This window comes from Vigna umbellata, chromosome 8 (assembly GCF_029865625.1).
Source record: "Vigna umbellata cultivar VRB3 chromosome 8, Vumbellata_1.0, whole genome shotgun sequence".
NCBI classification, from domain to species: domain Eukaryota; kingdom Viridiplantae; phylum Streptophyta; class Magnoliopsida; order Fabales; family Fabaceae; genus Vigna; species Vigna umbellata.
In genome coordinates this window covers 46,720,398-46,733,416 of record NC_142172.1, presented here as the reverse complement: position 1 = coordinate 46,733,416, position 13,019 = coordinate 46,720,398, and the positions used below count along the sequence as shown (strand labels likewise).

The 13,019-nt window shown below is 30.3% G+C and overlaps 2 protein-coding genes across 4 annotated transcripts; one reads left to right on the top strand and one right to left on the bottom strand.

Moving 5' to 3' along the window:
* Positions 1 to 301: 301 nt before the first annotated feature.
* Positions 302 to 3,019, bottom strand: LOC124843193 (uncharacterized). 3 transcript variants are annotated; one of them, XM_088097529.1, is made up of 3 exons: positions 2,103 to 3,019; positions 1,885 to 2,032; positions 302 to 884 (listed from the first exon to the last, which is right to left on the bottom strand). In XM_088097529.1, the coding sequence occupies exons 1-3, from the start codon at positions 2,217 to 2,219 to the stop codon at positions 733 to 735; spliced, it is 417 nt and encodes a 138-aa protein (XP_087953655.1). In that variant the 5' UTR covers positions 2,220 to 3,019; the 3' UTR covers positions 302 to 732. The 3 variants fall into 3 exon arrangements, with proteins under 3 accessions (XP_087953655.1, XP_047175813.1, XP_047175812.1); XM_047319857.2 differs by having other exon boundaries at positions 307 to 881; positions 1,951 to 2,032; XM_047319856.2 differs by having other exon boundaries at positions 315 to 884; positions 1,951 to 2,032.
* A 4,769-nt stretch (positions 3,020 to 7,788) lies between these two features.
* LTA2 (2-oxoacid dehydrogenases acyltransferase family protein) lies at positions 7,789 to 12,686 on the top strand. The gene is made up of 6 exons (XM_047319861.2): positions 7,789 to 8,836; positions 8,942 to 9,133; positions 9,301 to 9,388; positions 9,486 to 9,556; positions 9,668 to 9,751; positions 12,279 to 12,686. The coding sequence occupies exons 1-6, from the start codon at positions 7,976 to 7,978 to the stop codon at positions 12,381 to 12,383; spliced, it is 1,401 nt and encodes a 466-aa protein (XP_047175817.1). The 5' UTR covers positions 7,789 to 7,975; the 3' UTR covers positions 12,384 to 12,686.
* The last annotated feature ends 333 nt before the right edge of the window (positions 12,687 to 13,019 follow it).

The following is a 13,019-nucleotide window of genomic DNA, read 5'->3' as shown; positions in this document are numbered from 1 at the left end:
TGTAATGCACTACTTTTAACCATAAAATATGATATGCAGGAGTGCTGATGTTATTTCTTTTGAAAAAAAATGCAACTTTTGAGCTATTAAAACAGAAGTTACTTTTTCGTCACAGGTTATTATTTTTATGAAGTACATGTAAACACAACTAGCTTGATACATGCTCGATGAAATCAAATAGAAGTGATTAAAGTTTACCTTGATTAACTTAAATATTTGGGGATTAGGCTTTTTTAATTTGTAAACTAGATGAAATAATTTGGTGTTTGATTAAAAATTAAGCGAAATGAAATGGAGGTTGCGAGTGATGCAATTCTGAAATAGATGTATAAGATAACTTCAGAGGAAAAAAAGTCATGTTTTTTGTATTTATACTTACTACCTAATGGAATTATAAAAAATACATACACTGGAATGTTATTTCAGCTAATCAAAGATGCTGACCAGGATTTTTGTGTAACACTGAGTGACCCTAGTCATGAGGTGACAACAAACATTATTTACAGAGGGCACCAAACTTAGTTACATATTTCTCAAAATTGTTTTAATCAAATTAATTCTGTTTTCCTCTAAAATAAACAGACCTAAATCACTTCGGAATATCCATATCTCGACAAGGCTAATTCAGTGAGAAGGCAATTACAAAAGAAATTCAATCACAGATGCAATAAAGTTTGTGCTGTACCAAATTAGAAAAATCTTATGCTCATGTGGATCTCTTGTAAGCGATACTTAGCTCCGTGAAAAACGAAATATCCTTTTAATAATTGCAACTTTAGGGAGGGGAGTAATTTGTTGAGAGATTACTTTACCAATAGTTGTTAATCTGAAAGTAAGTACCACCTTTTTTTCCAACACATTCACCACCACTGACTCCGTTTCTGCTGAAAAATCATAACATCTGCCCATTAGAATTACATCAAAAAATGTTGAATAGAAAAAAGTGTTTCAAATTTTAATCTCACTTGTTTATTGTCCTAATAAAAAACAAGTGCAAGCTAATTCTAAGAAACAAAAGGTTATATCAAAGATAATGCTTAAATAACATTCTTTATGGTAAAGTAAGTGGCAACTGTGGACTTGTTTTTTATTTTTAAGGTGAATTATGCTTGACAAAAAAATAAAGCTTATTTTAATTTTTTTTTCAATTAAAGTATTCTTTGTAAGTATGACTCTAATGTAAAATGCTCACAACTTCACTTTAAATAAAAAATAAGCTAAAATACTATTTGTTTTTAACCATAATTTCTAAATAAATGTGAAAAGACATTAAAATGGTCCTAAAAAAAAGTGCAACTTCAATACCAAAAAAAAAATACTTTATTTATGAAGTTGTCTTCTAGATATGATCTACCATTTACATAGTTTCTTTTTCCAAATCCTAATTTCCAAATAAAAGTGTGTGGTGGTTCGTAAAAATAGTTGTTACAACCATTCCATGATACACCAGACCTAACAACATTTAATAAATGTAAAATACTTGTGTCAAATTAAAATATTTTTACTTTAAATTTGTTGAACTTGCATAATGTTTGGGGGAAAACGCCAACATATATAAGAAGGTAACGAAGTTGCAAAAAGAAAAAGACCAAAACAGAAGAAATAACAGTTGTTGGTTTAGTGCAGAGTACAGATATAAATAACAGTGTTCCCCAGCTTTGCAGCCGAAACACATGCCACCCTAATCAAATGTGACAACAAAAACAGTATGGGCCAATGAACTTTTTCTCTCTAACCATTTCTCAGGGTAAAAGATAATTGGTAAGAAATTCTGAATTTCTCATTCATCTGAAATACCAAACAGTCAATTCTCTGCAATTAAGTAATCATACTAACCCTCAACAAAAACAGCGAGATCTCTCATTTCTCTTAGACCTTCAAAGCCAATCATATAACAATGTCCAAATTTTGCAATCACTAATCCACACTCAATGTAAAACAGAGGCTTACCATTCATTTTAGCAATAAAATCAGCTACCCTCTTCTGGCACTTCTCACATTGCATATCAGCAGAAAGAACAACTTCCTGAACCTGTGTTCAGCACAAGATCATGGTCAATTTCAAAACTGCAAAAATAGAGTAAGGAAGGAGTTTACAGTACCACTGGCAAAGACAAAGACTCCATAGATGCCAGAGTAGTCCTTGTAAGAGGAAAACGGTTGGAGATTTCTAGACCAACTTTCTGTAGCTCCTTTTCGGAACCATCTTCAAAAGCCATAACAGCATTAATCTAGCACACCCTCAATACCATCCTACATAAAAAAAGACATGTGCAGAAAATGATGTATGACTTTGAAAATCACTTTCTACGGTGATAGAACAACTTCACCACCTGGGATGCTTGTTTATGGTGGGCAGAAAATGGAGAAAGCATGATAGGAATGAATGGCAAAGAAAGTGAAAAAGGTTAGGTTTTAAGGCTATTTTAACGGAGATTATGTAGTCCTGAAGCATGTCCCACATAGTGCTTGGTTGTTTTTTTCTACTTACCAATAAAGTAACTGAACTATTCAGCTAATGATGCAATTAGTTGACTCTGCTAGGCTTAAGCCAGTGCAATTATACAACCGTTGTATGAATACACTTTACTCTAAATTTTTCTGGTTAGAGAGTAAAGGAAGGTAGAAGTTTGAGTATTTATTGTTTTAAGTAATGATGGTAGATAGCTATCTGACTATGGAGAAGATTAGAAACATTGGATTCATTATCGTAGGTCCTCTTTGTGTAACTAAAGTCAAACAGTTGGTTCCAGCAGGGTCCTTTCATACAGATTGAAGTTGTGGTATTCTACTTTAAAAAAGTCTCTTTCATGAAGCTAAGCACGGCAAAGAAAAGGCCAAATGTGACAGATCTACGTATGAAAACACCGATCTTCGTCTTGTTTCAGTATTTCAAACAATTGCTTATGCTTCTACAATTATCTTACATGTATTAGGAACATGAAAATGAGTGTCTTTTATTTGGTAATTTGCGTTAAATAAGATTGTACTGACAACAATGGATCCTGTCTGAATTGTATCCGTGGTAGATCATGTTGATTCACTCGTCTACCCAGATGAAAATTAAGGACTGAATTAGTAAATAATCTGACGTCTTTAACTTGTTGTATTCTGTGTGGAATCTTTAATTCTTCATACAAAAATCTTATGTATTATTAAAAATATAAACATAATTTTAATTGAATCCTTCGATTTGGACACATGTTTATTGTTTATTTTTTTTACATTTTTTTAACATCCTTACAGAACTAGATTACATTGTTTATCTAGTAAAGAGGTCATACAAAATTTTCGTAGTTTAAAATACTTTTCAAATAAAAATATATGAATTCTTTAAAGAAATATATAGATTATAATAAGTTAGTTTCTTTTATGAATTTTTGTATGTATATAATTATGCAAGATCATTACTTAAACATGACATAAACTATTTAAAGGATAAAATAGTTTCAATTAATTTTATGTTCTAATCAAATTATTGTAATTATTTTTTGAGAATTTGGCTTGATGCCCTTAACAAATTGTATTATATTATTTATAATTGTCAAAATAAATTAAAACTCACGAGTCAACTTGGTTCACTACGTTGAATTAGATTAAAAAAATTGCAACACACAGATCAAAATGAACCAATCCACTAAGAATTCAGTTTATCTAGGTTAAACCTGTGGTGAGTCAGGTTGATTTACAACCCACTCATAATTTCTAAATATTAAATTATATGAAAAAAAAACGAAACCCTAAATGCTTTTATATCATTAAATGTATTTGAATTATATTGTATTTCTTTTTTTTAATTGTATTTGAAGTTTAGCATTAGTTTGGATTGAACTTTATTTAGGTTTCAATTAGGAAAAAATTGTATTTTTTTAATTGAAGAAAAAAATTAGAATTAGAAAAGTTAAAGTGTTTATCCTACTAATATGTGATAGGTCAAATTAAGTTCAAAATTTTTAAATTCGTTAATAAATAAGTCTAGTTATATTGACTTAGTAAATAACTAACCCATAAGAAATGGGATGGTTTGTTTTGACAATTTTACCATCATTTCATTCATTGTGTATATATACATCTTTTTATAATACACTTATTTATGTATATGTAAATATTCACAAGAGTCACTTAATCACTTTAAATACGAAAATCCTAACTTCATGGTAAATTTAAACCATATAATATTTATAATTTATAACATTTCAAATATGTAATTATCATTTAGTTTTTTTATTAGATGTTTTAGTATATGTTATTTAAATTTAAAAATTGGATAAAATAAAATATTTCTTTTACAGATTTCACTATACATTCACAAAATATTCATTTATCATCTCATAACTAACTTTAATTCTATATATTTCACATAATTTATATTTTATATATTTATTGCATAACTTATAATCATAGAAAAGCCCACGTCTCATTGAATTATCAAGTCAAGTATTGGTGTAAATTTTATTTTTATTTAAAATACTTCTTATATATATCATGGTAATATAACTTTAATTTGAAAATATGGATTGATGAAATTATATTAGTTATACTATATACTGTATCTATCAGTTATTCATTAATCTGGTAAAATAATAACAGTAATTATTACATATATTTTAATCACGATGCTAAAGATTTCACTTGATAGGTTAATTTTGTAAAATTAGATTCACAATATAAAAGAAATCGTATCTCCATTCATCCATGTACTCCAAAATGTTCACAGACTTTTATAAGAACTTCCTCTACCCACCATAGTATTGATCAGCATCATTCAAAAATTAAATTCAATAGTATAAAAACAATTAACTATTTTTAATTAATTATTAATTTAAAAATAACTTAATTATAATTTTTATTTTATAAAATGGGTATATTTTAATTTTCATTTCTAAATAACCTATTTAAATTAAAAAGAATATTTTTTATCCATAGTAATTGTTAAATGTTGAAGAAAAAGATTAATTACCACCCCATTCAACACCTCTTGTAATCTAATACTACTGGATAACACGATACAAATTTCAATCCTTTATTAAATACTATTTATCTATCTTGAAATTAACAATAAAAATTTTAAAAATAATTTTAAATATTGAAAAATAAAAAAATAAAAGTCCTTACCCAAACTAAAACCAAAATTTATACTATTATTAGACTAATTTTGTTATTTTTTACATATGATAAAAAATAGTAAAACTGGGCGAATGATCCAAACAAAGAGTGTTTCATCCTACACCTCCAAGATCTCATCCTGCACCTCCAAAAATTCCACTTTTAACCTTCTGACATCTCATCATTATCCTACACCTTTAACTTTATAGAAAATTTATTTTTAATTTTAATAAATATATTTTTATTTTCTTCTTTTTCTTGTTAAAAAGACTCTGTATCACCTTAATAATAATTAAATTTAAAATTTAAATATTATTTAATATAATTTTATATTTTAATAATTATTAAAATATAATTTATGTTATAATAATAATTATATTAAAAATAAAATAATAAAATAATAAAAACTAAAAATAATAACAAAAAAATAAATTATATTAAATAAAATATTTAATATACTTAAATATATTAAATTATATTAAAATATTAAATTAAATTAAATAATTATTAAAATTTAAATAATAAACAAAGTTTTAAAACAGTTATTTGTCAAATAACAAATAAAATTATATTAAATAAAATATTTAAATATACTAAATTATATTAAAATATTAAATTAAATTAAATAATTATTAAAATTTATATATAAAATAAAATTTTAAAAACCCTTCTTTATCGGATATGGATATCCGATTTATAACTCATCGGATATCGATATCCGATTAACAAATTTTCAAAATTTTGTTTTTCTTAAATTTTAATAATTATTAAATTTAATTTAATATTTTAATATAATTTAATATATTTAAATATATTAAATATGATTTTAAATATTATTTTTATTTTTATTTTTATTTTTATTTTAGTTATTATTTTTCAATTTTCTTAATAAAACTATTTTAAAAATATAAATTATATTTATTAATTATTAAAATATAAAAATATAATAAGTACATATTATAATTTTTATTTAAGTTTAATATTTATTAAATTTTAAATAAAAAGAAAAGTATTAACATATTTTATAGATTTTAATATATAAATAAGCTTTTTAAAATTTTCATTTTTATTTAAAATTTAATAATTATTTAATTTATTTTAATATTTTATTATAATTTAATATATTTGAATATGTTAAATCAAATTTATTTTTATTATTATTTATTATTATTATTATTATTATTTTTATTAATTTATTTTTATGTTTTTAATATAATTATTATTATAATATAAATTATATTTTAATAATTATTAAAATAAAAAATTATTTTAAATAATATTTAAATTTTAAAATAAATTAAATTAAATTATTATTAAGGTAGTGAAGATTTTTTTAATAAAAAAAAAAGAAAATGGAAAAATATTTATTAGAGTTAAAAATAAAGTTTTGAAAAAGTTGGAGGTGCAGGATGATGATGAGATGTCAGAAGGTTAAAAGTGGAATTTTTGGAGGTGCAGGATGAGATCTTGGAGGTGTAGGATGAAACACTCCCAAACAAAAACAACTGCAGACAGCAGACACGTGGGCTCAAATCCTAACCATGAGGAGGAGGGTTTTCTTTTTGCACTCATGCTTTCCTTTTGTACCTCTATATATATGTTAAAAGTCCTTCCTACATGTATAATTCTATATATTAAATAATTTTATTCAAATAAAACATTATAGAAACTAAAATTTAACATATTTATCGAGCTTAGCTCACAATTAAAAAATATTAATTTTAATTATTCTTTGTAGTTTCAAAAGTGTCCATTACTTCCACAATAAACTAAAAGATAGAGAATTAAGAGATATATCAGAGCAAAAAATATACTTATTCTAAATAAAGTGTTATTTTTCTATAACTTACTAGCATGAAAAAAATAAAAATTGAACTAAAAAATTTAGATAGATAATAAAAATTTCTAAAAAGAATTTATATCCGATAACTAAAAGAGGAACACAAAAATAATCACAAGAAAAAAGTAAAAATAAATAAATAAATAAAAGAAAAAAGAAGAAGAAGGAATGAACCAAAGAGAATACATTCCGAGTTTATTAATTTCGACCTTAACTATTTTAAAATACATATATAAGTTGATTAACAATCTAAATATTTATTTACTTTTTTTTATGTTATTAGTAAACCTTTTATACTTTATTCTTCCTCGTTAATTTAAGAGATTCGCATTTCTCTCTCTTTTATCTCCTAGATTTATGGTATCAATGACTCTCATCGACATTAGATCTAATACTTTATATAGAAACACTAGTAATTTAATCAACCATATAACACTATTAATTTAACAATATTTAAAATTTCAAAGTACTATAATTAATAATACTGGAAATTAAATTAAAACACATGAATAGTGTATTTTCAATAACCTTGTTAAATTGTAGATTAAGTGAATAATCATTTTTATAAAAGCTACTTTATATAGAAATATTTTTATAAAACCTTGTTAAATTGTAGATCTAATACTTTTTTTTGTATAAATTAAGAGAATTAAAATTTTCAATGAATTAAATAGGTTATAACAATTCATCAACAAATTAGACTAAACTATTTAGCGTATAAATTAAATCTAATTTTTATAATATAGTTTATAATGCATGTATTAATTTCTTATTAGCACTTCTCTTACCATGACGATGTTGTTTAACGATATAGATATTGTCTCATCATTGTTTTCATTTGGGCGATAAGTACTAAGTTAGCAAGACTTAGATGAGCTAGAAATTCCAAGTGTAGATCGATATTTGAGGGAGCGAATTGAGAACACAAAGAAGAGAGTGAAGCAACCAACAAACACTTCATAGGTGTCTCCGCCCTCTCTTCTCTTCACTGCAATTCTCTTCGCAAACCATTTCTGTGTAGTGATCACAATGGCATCTCTCCCCAACACCCTTTCCTTCTCCTCCTCCCTCTCCACCACCGCCACTCTCCTCCCATGCCGCCGCTTCGTCGCATTCCCCCGCCGCCGTTTCTCCGTTCAAGCCAAGATCCGCGAAATCTTCATGCCCGCCCTCAGCTCCACCATGACCGAAGGCAAAATTGTCTCCTGGATCAAATCCGAGGGCGACAAGCTCTCCAAGGGTGAAAGCGTTGTCGTCGTTGAGTCCGACAAGGCCGACATGGACGTCGAGACCTTCTACGACGGCATCCTCGCCGCCATCGTCGTTGCCGACGGCGAAACCGCCCCCGTCGGAGCCGCCATTGGCCTTCTCGTTGATTCTCCCGAAGAAGTCGCCGAAGCCAAAGCCAAAGCCGCCCAATCTGCTTCTTCTCCCGCCACTCCCTCCGCCGCCGCTCCCTCTGCCGCTGCTCCGGAGATTACTCCGCCACCTCCTCCTCCGGCAAAGTCCGTTTCCGATGGGCCAAGGAAGACCGTGGCCACGCCCCAGGCTAAGAAACTCGCGAAGCAGCACAAGGTGGACATTGCGACGGTCGTGGGATCCGGTCCGTTTGGTCGGATTACTCCTGCGGATGTGGAGGTTGCGGCCGGAGTAGCTCCGTCAAAGAGCAATGTGTCTCCGCCGGTGAGTCCTGCTCCGGCGGCGCCAACTCCTGCACCGAAATCTGCTGCTGGTTCTGCTGCACCAGCTCCCATTCCGGGTTCGAGTGTTGTTCCTTTCACTACGATGCAATCTGCGGTGGCGAAGAACATGATGGAGAGTCTATCTGTGCCTACTTTCAGGGTTGGTTACCCTGTGACTACTGATGCATTGGATGCTCTTTATGAGAAGGTATGGATATGCTTATCAGAAAGTGTTTGATTTATGTGAATTGTGTTCATTGGAATAAGGAATTTTTTAATAATGTGTTTGTGTTGTGTTCTTTCTGTTTATTAGGTGAAACCGAAGGGTGTGACTATGACGGCTATTTTGGCTAAGGCTGCTGCAATGGCACTTGTTCAGCACCCTGTTGTCAATGCCACCTGCAAAGACGGTAAGAACTTCGTCTATAACAGTAACATTAATGTTGCTGTTGCCGTGGCAATTAATGGTGGTTTGATCACTCCTGTTCTCCAGGATGCAGATAAGGTGCGTGGCTTGTCTATACAAATCAAAATTAGTTTGTTTCTTGTATAATGCAGTGTTCTATAGCCAGGGAAATTGATGAATCTTTATCGTAGTAGCTGACCTCATCTAGGAAGATAGGGCTGTTGTTGTTTGTCTAATTTATTGGGTACTTGTTTTTGTTATGGCAGTTGGACTTGTATCTGTTGTCCCAAAAATGGAAGGAGCTAGTGGAAAAAGCTCGTGCAAAGCAATTGCAACCTCATGAGTATAATTCAGGTTTCTTTGTAGTTATTGTCAATGTGGGCAATTTGTTATCGTTATGTGAAACTTGAGTATTTTAATTCTGACTCAAATTTGATCGTGCATGCAACAGGAACTTTCACACTTTCCAATTTGGGTATGTTTGGAGTTGACAGGTTTGATGCCATACTCCCACCAGGCCAGGTTAGTAATGACTTTTGGGACTTTTGAAGCCTTGATCTTGAGAGATGCTGTGGCTCATTTTGTGGCATGTTTTATTTGGGGTTTAAACTTTGCCTTGCTCTTTATTTCCAGGGTGCTATCATGGCTGTTGGAGCGTCTAAGCCCACTGTTCTGGCTGATAAAGATGGATTCTTCAGCGTGAAGAATAAAATGCTGGTGAGTTACTTGTTATAACTTCTTTTGTTTGTTTACGCACTTATGCTTACAACAATGGACATTGTCCAGGTGAACACAAACAATTTTTAAAGGAAATAGAACCTTTTTGGCAATGCACCAGAATTATCATGTTTAGGCAATTAGGCATAAACCTTATACTGTATTGGCATGGTGTTATACTGCATAATGATACTTTCTGAAAGTTCAGTTGTCGGGCATACCCTAAATTCTGGGCATCTGCATAAAGCTGTGCTACATGATTATATATTTTTTTGGTAGAGTTAATAAATGGGTTTAAGATTTGATTTTGGATTACATCTGTGCAGTGTTATGTCTCAATAATATATTTTTCTTAAGATTTAATTCAATGGGTTGTCAAAATTCTTGACCATTTTCATTATTATCTTTAAAAGATTTGCTGGATTACTGTCGTTAAGAGAAAAACTAGAGTCCACCCTCTTGAAGTTTTGTTTGCTGCTATTTTACCCTGCGTATTTTTGTCCTTACAAATACTTCATTCTTATCTAGCTTGGAATGTGTAGTTCTTCTCTCCTGAAGAAAATGTTATCTAAACTTTCCCCCCTGGTCTTGGATCCTTAATTTGCTTAAGTCTTGGCCTCTCATATCAAAAGAATTACTTTTGCCAACTAAAATAATCATCGATATTGTTACCAAGACATCCTTTATATACAGAAGGTAAAGGTCTGCAGAAATAGTTACATACAGACAGTACTAGGTGCTGACTTGGCACTACACGTATGATTGCCAACTGCAACAGTTGCTAAACAGATAGAGAAGACAGGCAAGCTGCAACACCATTTACTAAACTACAAACTGAGTATTTTACAACTAATAGCCTAATGTTAAAAATAAACTTAATTAGTAATTTGGTCTCTATATTTAGGCTTTTGATTTGTTTTTATCCTGATTTTTTTTTCTTCACTCAATTGAGTCTCGTTTTTTAAAAAGACTCAATGTGACCTCTTTCGTTAAATTGGTGTTAATACCATTTGAAAGATGCAATGTGTCAAAATATGGGTCTGTCGTGTTGCTTAGAAGGTGTCATCTGTCAAAATCAAAGAAGTTTCAAAATAGAAAATCATCCAAATTTTGACACGGGATACTTTCTAAATGGTGTAAACGTCAGAGTGATAGTGAGTTCTCTTAAAAGAATAAGGACTCAATTAAACCAAAAAGGAAAAATATAAGGACCTAAACGAATCAAGTCCTAGATAGAATGATTAAATTACTAATTAAACCTTACAAATAACTATTTATTAGTGTAAACATTGATAGTGGTATAAACAGTTGGATATTCATATAATTACTCCATCACAACAAGATAGAAGGATCATAAGCATGGAAGAGTCTGCCATGAGTGAGAGGCTAAGCCCCATAAGAAGAATTCGATAGCATGTTAGAAAAATAACCTAAGCATAGAGAAAGAGAGCTCGAACCAAGAGTAAACTTGAAATCGGCCTTCTGTTATTGTTATCATTATTATATTCAATCGATCTATATTATGTTTCTCTATACAGACGAAAGGTAAAGGTCTCAATTAGAAACATATATATACAGAAAGTATTAGGAAATGACTGAGAACTACGTACATGGCTGCCAACTGTCAAAAATTGATAGGCAAGCTACAAAACCAGTTACTAAACTAACAGTGATCGAGTACTTACTCTGACACCCTGTTACATTCCTTGACCCGCTAAATGACCGGACTTTTTTATCTTTCGTGTCGAAAGAGAGGGACTTCCAATCTCCAAGCTTTGTTATCTAGGGAACATGCCTTTAAATATATAACCACTAGAGCAGTCACTACAGGCTTTGGCCAATTGATGATGGAACAATCCTACCCAAGCCCTAGTTTTTATGCTGTTTTGAAATAGCCTATGTAAAACAGCATGCTATTGCGCAAGGTTCTCACACAATAGGTCAAGGTATGCAACAATAAAAGTTTAACATCTAATCTTTCAAGGAAATTGTCATCATGTCCTTGCACATCATTCGTAAAGGTTGAAATTTTCTCTACTCTCTCTGCCTTCATTCCGTCTTCTCACCGGATGAATACAGCGAATAACTTTCTTAAAATTTTCTTGAGTATAAGGGACAGCTGCCGTACCGTACCCACTTTTTTAATTGTTAAATTTTCCCAATTTATACAAAAGTATAATCATCCGAAAGTTGGAGAATTGTTTCATATACTCCGGAGAAGTAACATTTTCTTTCAAGCTTAGGAATACAACATTCCGACGATTATTAACTAGTTTATAAAAAATTAAAAATCCCAGGCGTTGTTGGTCCCGTACAACGTGTTATCCTCATATTTTACCTGCATTTATTCTCATAGGAATATCGAAAATTACAATATAACTTAAGTACTCAACAACGTTTCCTTTCAGCTCTTGACCATTAAGATGCATGGTTGCACTACCATATTTAGTGTTTTTGTTTTAAGTTGGGTATAGTTGAATTTGAACCATTAAATGTGATTAGAATTGATTTAAACTTCCTTTTTCAGGTGAATGTAACTGCTGATCATCGAATAATATATGGTGCTGACTTGGCTGCATTCCTCCAGACATTCTCAAAAATCATTGAAAACCCAGAAAGCCTGACATTATAGTCATTATGCACTTCCAACATAAAATTATGGCCGCCATCGGATCACGACTTGACACTTTGTTGAGAAGCTGTTTGGCTCGATGCTGAACATTTTCTGATTTTTTTTCCCCTCAACTTTCATCATGTTTTATCTTTTAGGAGCTATCCTGAGGACCATTTGCTAGATTTTTTGATAGGGAAAAGAACTTTAATATTGTTTACAGTGGGGTATGTTGTAAGGCAATTATGTTGACAATCTACTTGTAAGCAGTAAGCAGTTTTAAAGGTTCGATTTTTCAATAAGAAAATTACTTATTCCAGCCAATGGTTTCTTTTCCTCCGTGCTAAATTGGTTGGGAAGGATGAGAGTTGGGATGCGCTCTTCCTTTCTCCAACTGATATCATCATTTGTATCTTATCCTATTTTGATTACCAAATATGTTTTTAATGTGTTTAGCTCGGTTGGTTCAACTAAATCCACGGGAACATCTATAATCACTCACTGTAGTAAAATCAATATGTTTCTAAACATGCTTTTGTATTTTTATTCACTCATTATATAACCAAAGTGCATAACTCATGCGGCTTATGTAATGAGTAATCTTATCAAATTAATTTGATTTTAAGAACATTACCTCATTTAATTGACATTTGTCTA